This window comes from Coloeus monedula, assembly GCF_965178545.1.
Source record: "Coloeus monedula genome assembly, chromosome: 5".
In the NCBI taxonomy this organism is placed as follows: Eukaryota; Metazoa; Chordata; class Aves; order Passeriformes; family Corvidae; genus Coloeus; species Coloeus monedula.
The window spans coordinates 13,931,465-13,946,347 of NC_138785.1; the positions used below are offsets into that span (position 1 = coordinate 13,931,465).

Consider the following 14,883-nt stretch of genomic DNA (forward strand, 5'->3'; position numbering starts at 1 on the left):
GGGAGCCCCGCAGCGCTTCCCGCGCTCCCGCCCCCGCAGATCCCCGCGAGGAGGTGGTTCCATCCCTTCGCTCAGTGGTGTGTGTGGAAAATAGACTTTCCAGGCTGGTACTTGCCGGGTAGAATGGCTGACTTTCAGTGGGAAGCAGAAGCAGGCAGAGTAATTCCTGAGAAATACCATCACCCTGTCCCCCAGTTAGGGCAATCTCCGCGAGAATAATCTTCCCTGTTCTTGAGGGGAAGCCGTGTGAGGAGTGGATGAGGTCACTTGGTCTGTTCAGCCTGGAAAAGAGGAAACTGAGGGGAGACCTCATTGCAGTTACAGCTTCTTCGTGAAGGGAAGCAGAGGGGCAGGCACTGATCTCTTCACTCTCCTGACCAGTGACGGGACCTGAGGGAGCGGCCTGAAGCTGTGTCATGGGAGATTGAAGTTGGATATCAGGAAAAGGTTCTTCCCCCAGAGGGTGTTTGAGCACTGGACAGGTTCCCCAGGGAAGTGGTCAGAGCACCAAGCCCGACAGAGTTCAAGAAGCATTTGGACTATCCTCTCAGGCACGTGGCGTGACTCTTGGGGATGTCCTGTGCAGGGCCAGGAGTTGGACTCGATGATCTTTGTCTGTCTCTTCCAAATCATGTTCTGTGGTTCTTTGGTTTGTAATACAGATCAGAGTGATCCTGCTTCAGATTTTGGAGGAACTGCTCTCCGTGACTTCAGAGAGAGAAGGATGTAACAGAGAGAAGAAGAGGCTGTACCAGCTCCTTCCTCTCCACCTGTCCACCAGCTCTGCACTCTATGGTGTATATTTTTTATATATACATATCTCACACAGAGAGATACATACACCCCCTCCAGTGCAGGAATACATTTCCCCAATACACACTTTCCCCCTGGTTTGATTCAGTCTCTTTGTTAGTAGTACCCTTCTCTGCCTGTGGAATAATATGTGTAAGTCTTGGTCCCATTTGGTAAAAGCTTGACTTCAGAACTTGAAAAGAATTGGTCAGGAAAGTTTTGCAGGCTGTTAGAACCAAAGAAAGACCTTATGAAAGAAATGGATGCCCTGGGGAGTATGGAGTCTTCCTTGAACAAAAGCACAGCTTGCCAAGTGAAAATGCCCTCTACCCCCAGCCCCACATAAGAGCCCAGTAGATTTCAGTTCCGTACAGTAGATTTCCCAGTTCCATACGGCAGAGCAGAAAGCTGGACTCACACTGGATGGCAAGTCCACCTCTACAGATGTGCATAATAATTCCAGGATTTCCTTTTTTCCTGAACCCAACACAATTCTGCTGAAAAGCAGGAAGGTGTTTTAGAAATCCACGCTTATCTGAGAAAGAGTGGCTGGAGGTCTGCAGTTTCACACAGAGTACACATATACTGTTTTTAGGAGGAGAAGTACATCTATTTAGGAGTCTTTAAAGGCAAAAATAAACTAAATAACACTGCTATTTGAGGTGGCCTGTTTGAGAAAGAGCCAGAACACTGTCCATGAAAATATGGGGATCATTGTTATTATCTCAAATATATCTGTTTGATGGGTTTGGGTTGTTATTCCACACCCCTGTGCCATTAATTCCACAGAGGTCAGAGACGGTGAAAATTCAGTGGCAAACAGCTGATTTGATTATATGATGTGCCTCTCAAAAAGTTGCACTAGTTGTGATCAACCCAGCACATTTTAGGTTTTGCATAAATACATCTTAGAAAATTCCTGTTCAGCAATGCCTTTTTTCTAGTTTTTTTTCTGAACATAAAAATCCCAAGCAATCCTCCCCTTCATCCATGTTTTTGAAAGGTACTAACCTGAATGTATGTGGCAGAGATGCTGCTGTCCATGTGGAGTTTCCAAAAGGCTGGAATTGGACAAAGTGACCTATACAGACTTGTGTTTTGTGGATTTCCCCTCCCCTTCTATCGCAGTGTACACTTATATTCCCTGTTGGCCTCAGAGTTTGTACATCATATATCCACAATGTCCAGCCTGGCAGCTGCTTTACTTGCCCAGACTGGTTCTCTTCAAGATGAAAGCATGACACTTAAGATGTGCCAAGGGAGGAAATGTTACCTGCCAGCTTCCTCAGATGAGTTCTGGGGATATCAGCAAGGTCTGTGAAAAGGTAGGAGTTGTCAGTGGGCAAACTGCTGTTATAATGATTTTGTGCTCTTATTTCTTGCTTTGAAAGTTAGTGATACTGCTTGCAATGTATTGTGGCTCTCATCCAACGCCCCTGGAAACCACCAGAAGGGCTTCCATTTGTGGGGTATGCCCAGCCACTGCCCTGGAGGGACATCTGCTGAGATAAGGAGATTGAGCAATCTCCCAGCAGGACTCCCTGGAAAGGCAACCACTTTGGTCACAGCGAGGAAAGGCAGACCCACAATCCTTTGGGAGACACTATGCAAATCATTCTATAACCCATTGGTCTGTTCCCATCCCAGATCCTCTGTAATCCATTGTTCCTTTATTGATCCCCTTGTATCCCTATAAAAGCAAGCTCTCTGGGGCCCCTGAGGAAGAGGGTTTTCGTCCCTGGATCCCCCCCTTCGCCAGAGGGGACCCACAATAAAGCTGCCTTCCTTGCGGAACCAGCCACACGAGCCTTCTCGTCTCTCTCTCTGGTCTAGGCTTGGCCTGGAGGCTGCCCTGCAGAGCTGAGCTGGAATCACGAGCTGATAATCACTAAAGAGCTGACAGCTTCTGCATGGGCCCTCCTGCCAGCAGCTGAGGGAAGACACCGGACCTCGGGAAGGCGATTCCTTTCGGGACCATCTCCCCGGACCGGTCACCTCTTCCTGGGTCAAAGCCGCTGACCCCATCTCCAGCTGTAATATTCATTGACTTCAGTCATAGTTTGATCAGGCTTTCAACCCACAAAGATGCCATTGTCTGGTTTTACTGCCATTGGGGCACTTGGCATACTGCTGGTCCTGCTCTCGCATACATTCAGATACCTACATCCCCTAAGTCCTCACAAGCAGTGCTTTATAAAGGCAAGGTAAAATCCCTGATGACAGAAAGAGGTTACCTTTTCCTGAATGTGGGCAGACTTTGAGGCTGGATTCCTGGGGATCTATTGTGACCGTTCTGGTAAAAGCTTTACCTCTTTCTCTTAGTAAATGTAAAATAACTATTTGTCTGGATTCTCTTAAAGCCTTGAGTTTAAAACTGTAGTAGCTCGTTGGATTAGCAATCGTAGAGACCTGTAAGACTTCAGTACTTTATCTTATGCTCTAAAGGCAACAAATATAAAAATATTGCTAGTCCCTGATAGTAACAATCCTCAAAAGAAAAAAAAAAAAAAGAGAGCCAACTGTGAAAACTTAAATAGCTGGATTTTTGTGTGTATGTGGTTTGGTTTTGTTTTTTCAGTTGTTCCAGAGGGAAAAAAAGGAAGCTCACTTGGTCCAAAGAATCAAATCATGACCTGGTAGCTCAGAGACAAAGCATAACCTTGGGTGAAAAAGATCTTTGGGTGTTGAGTGACTGTGGCTTTGTGTGCTAATCTCAGCTACATCAGTATGTGACAGATATGCCTACAAGGTGGAAACCCGCAGGAGCATCAACACCTTCCTTGAGGAGGCTTCAAAGAGAAACTGAATGCCAGGTAGCTGCGTCTTGCCATGAACGTGTCCTGCACTGAGTAGAGCTTTGCACCATGTTACTTGACATCTTCCAGAGATCCTGGATTAGCTGCTGAATGAAGAACAATCCCTTTCCCAAACCTGTTAGTCCAGAACTGCACTAGCACAACCATACCCATTGCCAGGCTCCAAGGCTGCAGGTAATCATGGGGCTATACATACATGCAAAACATCTCTTTCTTAGTGCCTTTGAGCTAGCGCTGAGGTAGCTCAGCACTGCACAGCACAGCCATTATCTAAAATTGCCTTTAGAGTATTGAGGATCATGCTTTAGTATTTGTCTGCCTATGATCCATATTATGTTCGTAAGAATTTGAGAAGATCTGTGTTTAATGTAACTGTGTATGGAGATCCATATTATGTTCGTAAGAATTTGAGAAGATCTGTGTTTAATGTAACTGTGTATGGAAGTTCCAAGTTTCATGATTTCCAAGGCTTCAGATGTAAACAGTGTTGTGTGTGACAGGGCAAAACTGAAACAATCCATGGCTTGAAAAATAACTATCTGAAAAATCTGTGCTGCTGCTTTCTTATCTATAGGCCTGTGGCATACATGGACTTATGTCATCCTCCTAAAGGAGAGTACACCTCTGTTTGGCATGTTTCTTCCCTTTTACCTGTTTCTTGCCCCTGAGGAGAGAGAGCATGAAGTGAGCTACAGCCTCTCCTGCCCCTAAATTGGTTACTGATTAACCATATGGATTAGGCACAAATCCTTGTGAGTCAGGAATTCTTTATCTAGAAAATGAACATGCCAACAGTGAGTATAAACTATGTTCACAAAATGTTGCATTTTAATGATTCTCGGTCACTCATTCCTAACGTCACGTCCATTACAACTGACCCATATGAAAGCAGTCTCCTTTCCAAGGTGTCTCCATAGTCCTGTGCAGAAAAATCTCAGTATCTCAGAAGCTGTTAGCTGTAATTGTGCCTCTGTTAATTAGTGTGCTGATTGATTTTGGTTGGTTGAGTTTGGGTTTGCTTGGGTTCTTTTGGCTGAAAATATTCATTAAATGCACAAGAACTGACCATAGCTCTGAGTGACCTAAAAGGGCACTTCTAAGGAAGTAACCAATTAATCTAAATTTTTAAATCTTTTTTTGGCCCATACTACTTTCCTTGCTATAAATCATGATGTAGCCTCCTTCCAGACAAGCTCATTAAAATCCCCTTAAAATTGTACTCGTGTTTAAAAGGGCTCTTGGTACAATTTAATGTCTAAGAGAGAGAGGAGGATGGATGTGGAAATGTGCCACATGAACAGATGTTCAGCTGGGAAGATAACATTAATGATCCGGCTGTGCAGCCAGAACTGGTGTTAACAGCATGTGCATGCTTTAAGGACTTAGAGAACTGTGCTACACATAAATATTGGGTTTTTTCCCCTTCATTGTTTTTTATACTAGAGAGACTTGAATCTTGTCTTTTGCCAGTATAATTCCTGTGTTACACAGAAATCACTCAATGAGAATAAATGCAGATCTCCATATCCTGCATAATATTAAAGCCAGCTATTACACAATTTTCAATTTTTCACCTCTCTTAGAGTGCAGCTGTCAGTTCTATAAGGCTCAAAGGAGTCCTTATGTACTGTATTCCAGGTCAGCCCTTCAGAAGGAAGCAGCAATACCTCATCATAGAAAAGCTATGTGGCCATCAAAGGATTAGTGCAAGCTCCTATTCAGGGTTTGGGTTCTTCTCCCATTAGAGATTACCTCATGATTAGCAAGGTGGGAGACACTGGTGAACATGAGTGTCTGGAATTCCTTTATATAAAAATACAGTCATTATTGTCACCAGATTATTTTTGAGCATTGAGTGTATCTTCCTGTTGCAGCATCAGTTTAACTAGAATGTTTCTTGAAAATAATTTTGATAGTGTTTTTTGGAAAAAGATCAGCAACCAGCTGTGAACATTAAAAGCCTGAGAACACAGAGGGGAAGTAGTTTGCAGGAGAGCAAGTTTAATCCTAGAAACACCTGGCTTCTTGGATAAATGTAAGCTTATTAATACTGTGGTAGGAGTTTTGTAGTAAAGCCACAATCTTCTCAGTGATGAGCTCAAACAAAGCAAGAGACTTGCTTGGAAAAGGAAAAAATGCATGGTCAGATAATAGATGCAGAATGAAATAATCTGAGAGATCGAAGGTACCAAAAAGCTGAGTCAATTTCTGCAGACAATTTTGCAACACTATGAACCACCAGTGATGTCAGATGCTTAATTTCAGTGGAGACATAGTAAAAAACCACAAAACAGTACAAACCCCCCTTTTGTTGAACTGCTGGGTTCAGGAGATTCTGTGCATTTAGAAATCCATGTTCTGAAGTGCTGCCTAAAATTACCTGTTTTTTTATGCATACTGGTACCACCTGCAAGCATTAAAAGGTATATGATGGTGGGGCCTTGGTGCTAGCAGACAGGGGCAGTAAGAGGTACAGCCCTGATTTTCTCTTTTAAGTGGCCTGGGTTTGTGCCAAGAAACACAGGTTGAGATGATTCTCCTAACATTCTGAGTAGGATTTAAGGACTTTGGAAAAATACAGCAGAGCCAGTCTCCAAAGAAGTACCCTCAAACTTTGCTAAAGAGACAGGCCAGGCAGCAGTGCTGTGGGGTGTTTTAATCCATGCCATTAGATTCTGTAAATAGTTCACCTTCATGCCTCTTGCTCTGGCGACCACGGCCCCTGTCACCTGGCAGGGCAGTCACAGCAGAGGCATTTGCCTGCTGGCTGCAACCCCTCGGGGAGTACATAGTGCACCTGGCTCATGAAATCCCTGTGGGGCCCTCACTCTCCTGTGCTTTCTTAAAGCAGAACAGCTAGAAGAGCTGAGGAAGGAGCTCCACAGACCTCTAGACAACATCATGGTTCTTTTAACGGAGCTGTTGCTCATCATGTCTGTGGGAGACTGGGCTGACTCCAGCACAGAGATTCCGAGCTAGGCGCTTCCTACTTTTCTCTTGGAACTTGGTTCTCTGCTTAATTAACACATCAGTGTTTGGACCAGACCCCAATTGCACGGCTCAGCGGTGCTGCCATTTTCCTGGCACAGGGCTCCAGTCAGTGCTGGGGCCAAGTCAGAGGAGGCAGGGAGGGCATGGAAGAACCGAGCCCGACTCCAAGAGACACCTCAGCAGGAGGCAGAGGACAGGGCCAGAATCACTGACCTGACTCATAAGGAGTCCTAGGCCAGGGTGTGAGGCACCACCCTCCAAATCTGGGACTTAGCTGTAGGTGGCTGTATGAAACCTGCTCACATGGACTCCTGCATGGACAGGGGCACCCCTCAGTGACCAGACTTTGGGATAAGCTTCAGTTGAGTGTTGTGGCCAGAAAGAGAACTGAGGAGTCTGGGAGGCTTGGTGACTCAGTTCTGGCACTGGTGTTCAGGAGATGAAGGCTGAAAACCTTGCTTTTGCATATGTTTCTTTATGCCAAGCAGAAGACTTGGAAATTCAAGCAACATGGAGAAGAGCAAGTGGCTCTCAGTTGTGACAAGGCCTGTCCTCTTAGAAAGAGAGGAACATGTAGTTCAAATAGAAGCAAGGCAAACCAAGAACTTCTTTCAGAGTAGACAAAGCTACTACGTCACTCTTCTCAGGTTTGTGGGATGCCTGAGAAAGGCAGGGAAAACAGACTTACAAAATAACTTGCTGAAAATGCATGCAAATTGGACTCCTTTATCCTTCAGGACTCAAAGCATGCTTCTCGCAAATGCTTTGGGGTTTTGAGGGTCTTGGTTTTAAATTCAAACCACATCAACACTCCTTAATTGACTTTTAACTTTTTGGATTTTTTTTTAATTCTCTGAAATTTGCTTACCCTTTCTTTATTTTCTTGGCTACAGGAATCTTGCGCTATGAAACAAAAAATCCAAAGCTGGGAACTTGAGCTTCACACAGCCTGAGTGTCTATTACATGAGTGTTCCATGAGCAAAAAGGAAACTATTTTTGTGTCATTTAGCACATCTAGCAACTATTTGTGATGATGGCAGCAAAACTTCTACCTGTTGCCAGCTAAGAGCAGGAGGAGCTGGGTGGTGAGGGCTCTCCCTTTTCTGAAGAACCTGTTTACAGAACAGCTTGAAAGGCTCAGGTGAACAGGATGGATTCCAACTGTGCCAAAGGTGGCATCTGTGCCTGGGATGGGCTGTGGGCCAGCAGTGCCTGCAGCGGGTGGGAGTTGCACAAGTGGGTGCACAGATCCTCTGTGCTCTGGAGGGGTCTTTGACCCGTGTGTCATCAGCTGCTGCTCTCTTGGACCACAGGCCAAAGACCTTTAGGGCTTTTACCATCTGAGCAGGCCCCTGGCTTGTGACAAGGAGCTGTGTGAAGGCTCATCTGGAGCCTTCCCCTGCACCCCCTGCCCTGGCACCGCCTTTAAGCCCTGGCCCTTGCCCTGTGAGGGCTGTAGTTGTGGCACCCAGTCATTTGTAGAGAAATACTGCATTGTTTTCATGAGAAGGTGTTTTAAAGATGTCTGGAAAGTGCAGAGGGCCATGTGAGAAATTATACAGGAAAAGGTGTATTCCTTGATATCATACCTTAAATGCATCTCTAGGACCTGATTATGACTTTCACTGCCAAGATACACTGTTCTTTGTGTTAAAGAACTGTATTTATTCATATAAAGGCATATTAATGGTGCAAATGCGTAATTGATAATCGATGTAATTAGGTATATTACATATACACCTCTATTATTTCAGGTATTTGCTACAAAAATATGGGAAATTCAGTGTTCATTAGAGAATTTTATATTTTAAGAATATAAATTGAACTGAAAACAGGCCACCCACCTTTGTGGGAATTCCTGCCAGCCTCAGCACAATGAGATAGAGGTGATGGGATGTACATTCAAAGCAGCCCTTCTAGAGCTGCATCTCTGCTTTGCTAACAATCTCTGTTATGCAGGTGTGTCCCAGCTGCAGGTGTGGGAGAAGCCCTTAGGTGTGCCTGGGAATGGTGGCCTGGAAGCACCTGCCTTAGCTCTGCTCTGAATCAAGCCAGCGGAACTACGCTCAGCACATGTTCTGTCTTCTCTGGTGCCTCTGGGAAATGAGAATCAGTTCTTGCTTTTCACTGCGTGCTTCTCTGCCCAATGACTGCATCAAACTTGACATCAGTCATCTTCCTCAGAAGATTCAGGGCACGTTCTGGAAACACCCTGAAAGAAACATTAACATGAAGTTAAATGTGGAAGAGTAACTTAAATTATGGGGAAAAGTGTCACTGCAAGTGAAGGAAGAGCTGGTCTGGTAGCAGAATGTATGCACACACATGGACTGAGACAGAGTCTTAAAATGGGCATTATTTCCCAAGGACACATGGCCCTTGTCAATCTCTGACAAGTTTTAACTCCGATTCCACCCATCTCTTTTTATGAAAATTCCATGACAGGTATGTACCAACCATGATTTTGGCTGCAATACTGCTGCAGAATCCAGAAAGTTTTCATACTGAACATAGACACAAGCATTTGCTTTCTCTTTGCAAAGGAGCCCGTTTAAAGCAATTTTCCAGCCTCCATGGCCTCAATCTTTGGTGTTGACATGGAGAAACAAACACTGATAAGCAGCAGGTCCTCATCTCTCTCTGGGACTAGTGTTCCCGAGAATGTGGTGGCCTGCAGAGCAGTGGAGCTCTGCACTGAGAACAGTCAGCTGCAGCAAGTGGTTCTGTACAAGGGCCTATGAAAGGGCTCAAAAAAATCTCTGGATGATGTCTGCTGTTGTCACTGGAAAGAACCACTGCATTATTAACTAGCTTGTGATATGTTCTAAAATAGAACTTAATCTTGAATCAGATTTTACAAGTTTGAGGGTGATACACTCAGGAGGTTACAGTGGATACATTTTTTTTTCCTGCTCACCTTTCAAGCAGTAAACCAACACTCTGATTTGATGGAACAAAAACCATTTTCTGGTTGGTCACTATTCCTTCCATCAGAGCCTCTACAACTTCTTCAATCTCCAAAATCTTTCCAAGCCTACACAGGAAAGCAAACATATAAGACCTGCAGTAGTAAAAAGGGTTGGTACTGGCTGATGTAGGAGGCTTCACAAATGCACAACCTCAGGTAATTCAAATGCAATCATTACATGAGTTAAAGGACACTGCAGATCTTCTTTAGCCAATGATACACACTGTTGTTATACAGCCAGTTGGAAGAGAGGCCTCAAGCTGGGGATAATATGCAGTGCCGTGATGCAAAGAAGGAAGCACAGGAATGCAGAGCATTGACAGTTACCTTACAGTGGGGTTTTTGACAAACCCAGTGTTTATAAAAACTGGACAAAGGCACGTTGTTTTTATTCCATCCTTTCCCAGGGCAGACAGCTCCTCTGTCAGAGCTTTATGAAATCCAACTGCAGCAAACTTGCTTGAGCTGCAGGAGGGGAAAAAGTACAAATGAGAAGGCAGCAATCCTATTTCCACTTTTCTACAACTGCAAATGGCCTAAACCATCATACACTTACAGTACGGGCTAGGAGGCAAAACCCTCCAAATAATATAATCCAGCTGAGAGACAGAGCAGGGACTATTCTAACTTTCCCTGTGCCACAATGTAGTGGTGGATTAGATATTGAAACCTGTGGAGTAATTGTGGAAAGCAGACAAAGTGTGAACAGGCAGACAAAACAGACAGGAAAACATCAGGAAACCTTAGAAAACATTTACTAGTGTATGTCAATTGATGCACATCCCATTTTCCTATGAGAGAAGATTCCTAGGAGGAATGCAGCCTGAATGTGTGAAATGAAGAAGGATGGGCAGGGTCGAAATGCAGATTAACCCTCGAATGTTTACTGTACCACACAGGAGCATCTCAAATCAATTGTGTGTGCTTTGAAACAGAGAAGCATTATTGGAGCAAACCTGAGGAATGACCTGGCACGGAAATAGGTGTGGGCCTTAAGTTTAAATACATTCTAAAGAAAATAGAGTAGTCACATGGCTATTCTTTTGTACAAACATTGCTCCCGATTCAGTCAGAGCTAATAACTTGGTACTTTCTGATGGAGAAGATGCAATTAAAATTTTTCAAAAAATGAAGCAAGGTTGATTTCAAAATCACTTACCAATATGCCACCATGAAAGGAATCACAAAATGACCTGCAGCCGAAGCCACTGTGACAATGTGCCCGTAGTTGTTGTTCATCATGACTGGCAGAAAAGCTCTCGTGGTCTTGGAAGTCATTTAAACCAAGAGGCAGAAATGCAGGGGGCAGGAAGGAGGAAAGGAACATTTGTTTTCTTAGGCAGACTCAGCACTGACCCTCAATGTCATTCACTAGGTGGCCAAAGCTATCCCTAAAGCTACGAGCTGCACAGCACCTCAGATTCCCAGAGCCACAGGGATACCTGCTCTCTGACCACTGGTGCAGTTGGCAACCTGCTCTCCAAAGGTTTCAGGAGTTGGCTATAAACAGCAGCTGGTTTTCACATCTTTCCTTTGCTGCTTTTAGGTTTCAGGTGTCAGCAGGAATGCTGGCAGGGTCTCACCACCAGCACGTACAATAAACCACTTGGCAACCTATGGCTCCTCTTTTCTTCTGCCCCAAACAAGTACGGCTGAACAGCTGAAACCCTCCCACCCTGTCAGCCCCAACACCTCTGACAGAGGCCAGTGCGTGCTGCAGGTGAGGCTGTCACCAGCCAGCTCAGATCAGCAGGAGGCTACTCCAGTTCCCCAGCAGACATTCTGCTTGGGTGACCCTGTACTATACAGTTCACTTGGTAATTCACTGCTAATAATGGTTGGTCTAAATTGCCTCCCCAGTGGCATTCCCAAAAATCTGTAGCTATGGAGATGGTGGTGGCCCTTACCCACATGTGACCAAGAATGTTGACTTCAAACATCCTTTCTATCTGGTGGTCCTGAGTCGAGAGAAAGTCGGCAGCTGTAATCACACCAGCGTTGTTCACCAGGATGGTCACATCCCCAATCTCCTTTTTCACCTTTTGGAGAGCAAAAAAAAGCCCCAAATTGTGTCTGTCACTCAGGGGGGGAAAAAATATGTAAAGGTGGGGAAGATGAGCCATAATTAATTTCATTCTTATCATCGCATCTTTAAGGGGGATGAAGATCATCCCACATTTTCAGATGTGGCAGGAACTGCATAGGAGAGCCAGGAAATCTGGTTTGGATCTGATTCTTCTCCTTTAATTACTGCCAGTATTTACTGTGTTCCACACACTGTGCTCAGTATGGACTGTGTAGTCACAGCTGGGACCATGGAGGTACAGACTGTTCTGAGGCAGCTGGACCACAGCCATTACAATAAAATGTTTCATTTGTCCTCGGTGCTGTCTGTGTTCCTTCAGAGGCTCGAACCCTAGAGAGCAGACTTGGCACCAGGCTGTGATACACTGGAGCCTCCCAAATAGGATGAGACTGGCTGTGATCTTGGAAATGCTACAGCACTCCGTGTACAGAGAGCAGCGAGGAGTGGGGAGCTTCCAAGGCCTTGCAGGATTTGTGTACAACACCTCTAGCCTAGTTTCCCTGACTCTTCTGGAAGTCCAGCGTGTTTGGGAAAGCCTTTGGCCGTGCCCCTGCTGCCCCACCTTGTCTGCAGCGCTGTAGATCTCCTCCCGTTTGCTGCAGTCCACCACAAAGGTTTGGACAGTGGCTCCCAGCTTCTGGCATTCTGCTGCTGTCTCCTCAACACCGTGCTGGAAGAGGCAGAGAGAAAGACACCGTGCACAGCTGTCCCCTTGCCACGGCTGAGCAGCAGAGGCTGAAGATGGCCCTGGACTGAGCAACCACTGCCCAGCCCCAGAACAGTTCATGGCTACCCGCGGAAAGAGCTGTAGGTGGGGTTGCTGAGATGACAGGCATTCCAGCCTTAAATTGAGGATCTGTGTGTAGTGACAGCTAGAAAGGAAACCACAGAATTGTGGAATGGTTTGAGTTGGAAGGGACCTTAATGATTATATAGTTCCAACATCCCCTGCCATGGGCGGGAGACTAGAGCAAGTTGCTCAGAGGTCCATCCAATCTGGCCTTGAACACTTTCAGGGATGAGGTATCTCCAACTTCTCTGGGCAACCTGTTCCAGTACCTCACCATCCTCATAGTAAAAAATCTCTTCCTAATACCCAATCTAAACCTCCTCTCTTTCGGTTTAAAGCCAATTCCCCCTGTCCTGTCACTACATGCTCTTGTAAATATTCTCTCTCCATTTTTCTGTAAGCCCCCTTCACATACTGGAAGGTCACAGTTAGGCCACTCTGAAGCCATCTGCTTTCCAGGCTGAACAGCCCCAATTCTCTTAGCCTTAGGAATGCAGCAACAAGAGTCTGGCTTGGTAAGGCACACGTAGTAGCACAGCAGGCAGTATTGTGAGTGTAAACAGAGCTCATACAACACAGGCCTGGCTGACACCCTGAGGTGTGGAGAGTGGCTCTATGCATTTCTGTAGTCACATGCTGGGTGTGAGAAGAGAGGTGCCCTCCACAGTTGTATTGGGTCTGGCTGAGATGGAATTCATTCACCCTCACAGTGCTGTGCTTTGCACTATCTGCTAGAAAGGGGTTGATAACACACCAGTTTTTTGGCTGCTGCTGAGGAGTGCTGGCACAGCATCAGTGCTGTGTCCCCAGTATTCCCCGCCCCTGGGAGGGGACAGCAGAGCAAAACTGACCAAAGGGATATTCCATATCATATGATGACAGCTCAGATATAAAAGCTAAGAAAAGAAGGAAGAAGAGGAGGGGCTTCCAGTATTTACAGTGTTTGCCTTCCCCAGCAAGCACTTCCCAGAATCATGTGGGCAGTCATCACTTGCTGATGGGAAGCAGAGAATAAAATATTTTTTTCTCTTAGCTTCTGTGCCTGCAAACTTTCAGCTTTGCTTTAGCAAACTGCTTTATCTCAAGCTATGAGTCATTGTTTCCCATGTTATTTCCTCTCCCCAGTCCAGCTGAGGAGAGGGAATGATAGAGCAGCTTGGTGGGCACCTGGCATGCAGCCAAGGTCAACCCACTATGAAAGTGTACAGTGCAGAGAGACTTTCCTTACAGAATTGCACTTGACACACAGAAGAGAAGCCTCCCTCTGTCACTGTATCAGCTCACTAAGCCAGGGCAGAAGTGATTTTGTTGTTGCCTTGTCCCCAGGTGCCAGAAGGCCATGCCAGTGAGGCCCTGTGCTGGGGTATGTTTTGCAGCTTCAGGATGACACAATTAACTTCTTTGCTGACCCACTGTGTCAGAAACAGGAAGCGCAGCCTCTCCCCCTCCCTGCTGCACCTACACCCAGCACTTGGCCTGGATCCCTTCTGAGTGCCATGCTGCATGTTTGTATCTGCCCATCCTCCACTTGCCAAGGTCCTTTACAAGTATAGCTGCCCGGAGGGCAGCCAGGCTCACACAGCCCAGCACAGTGATGCTGCTGATAGGAGCGCAGAGAAAACACATCTCCCAGCAGTGCACAAAAACCACCTGAGGCTACAAAGAGAACAAGTGAAGGCAAACCTGCTCCTCTGTGGAAACAGCCTTCTGGTCTCAGCGGGCTTTCCCTGCCAGTTCAGGCAGCGGGTCCACCAGCAGCTTCCTGAGCGCTTCTTTCCCTCTCGCAGATGCTCTGCCGGGTGCTGCCTGCTCCCTCCCGAGTAGCACCGAGTGACTGTGGGACCAGAGCCCCACATCCTCTGCTGCAAGTGGGGCCAAACGCTCTGCTGGCGCTCAGCATCCCAGCCAGAGACCGATGGGAGCGGGCTGGAAGGAGGCGATGGGGGTGGCAATGCGGTGCCGCCCTTCTTACGCCCTTAAATCCCCCGTGGACTCGGTGGTTACGGAGTGAGGACACGAGTGTGCCATTACCTTATTGATGTCCCACAGAACCAGCCTGCTCTGGCGCTTGGCGAACTCCAAGGCGGTCGCTCTCCCGACGCCATGGCCAGCGCCCGTGATGAGCACCAGCTCCCCGCTGAGAGACTTTCTCCTCACAGGCACGAACAGCTTCACAAAAGCCTCCAGGTAGGAGTAGAGGAGCGTGGCCAGGAACAGGAGAAGCTCCAGAAACAGATTCATTGTTTTCCCGGAGCTCCTTTGAGGACCGAACTGAACTTTAATCTCTTTTAAGGGGACGCGGGTTGCTGATTTACCCGCTGCCCTTCCCAGCGCGCGCCGCTGCTCCCGTCCATTTTCGCAGGATCCACCCCGCACCGCCCGCACCGGCGGGGGCGGGAGCCCTGGGCGGCTGCTCCGCCCAGCTGTCCCACGCTGAGC

At 46.5% G+C, this 14,883-nt stretch overlaps 1 protein-coding gene across 1 annotated transcript; it reads right to left on the minus strand.

The window, feature by feature from the left end:
- Window positions 1-7,417: 7,417 nt before the first annotated feature.
- On the minus strand, window positions 7,418-14,823 carry LOC309573309 (estradiol 17-beta-dehydrogenase 11-like). Its single transcript, XM_082282147.1, has 7 exons — window positions 14,476-14,823; window positions 12,217-12,324; window positions 11,476-11,607; window positions 10,728-10,834; window positions 9,896-10,033; window positions 9,518-9,634; window positions 7,418-8,812 (listed from the first exon to the last, which is right to left on the minus strand). Exons 1-7 carry the CDS (start codon window positions 14,683-14,685, stop codon window positions 8,725-8,727), a joined length of 900 nt encoding a protein of 299 aa, XP_082138273.1. The 5' UTR covers window positions 14,686-14,823; the 3' UTR covers window positions 7,418-8,724.
- Window positions 14,824-14,883: the final 60 nt, after the last annotated feature.

Coding starts and splice junctions, on each gene's coding strand:
- LOC309573309 (XM_082282147.1), bottom strand. CDS start 14,685: ATGAATCTGTTTCTGGAGCTTCTCCTGTTCCTGGCCACGCTCCTCTAC. Junction 9,635..9,895: donor GTCAAAAACCCCACTGTAAG/GTAACTGTCAAT, acceptor TTTCCTGTGTAG/GCTTGGAAAGATTTTGGAGA. Junction 8,813..9,517: donor GTTGGTTTACTGCTTGAAAG/GTGAGCAGGAAA, acceptor TGTTTCTTTCAG/GGTGTTTCCAGAACGTGCCC.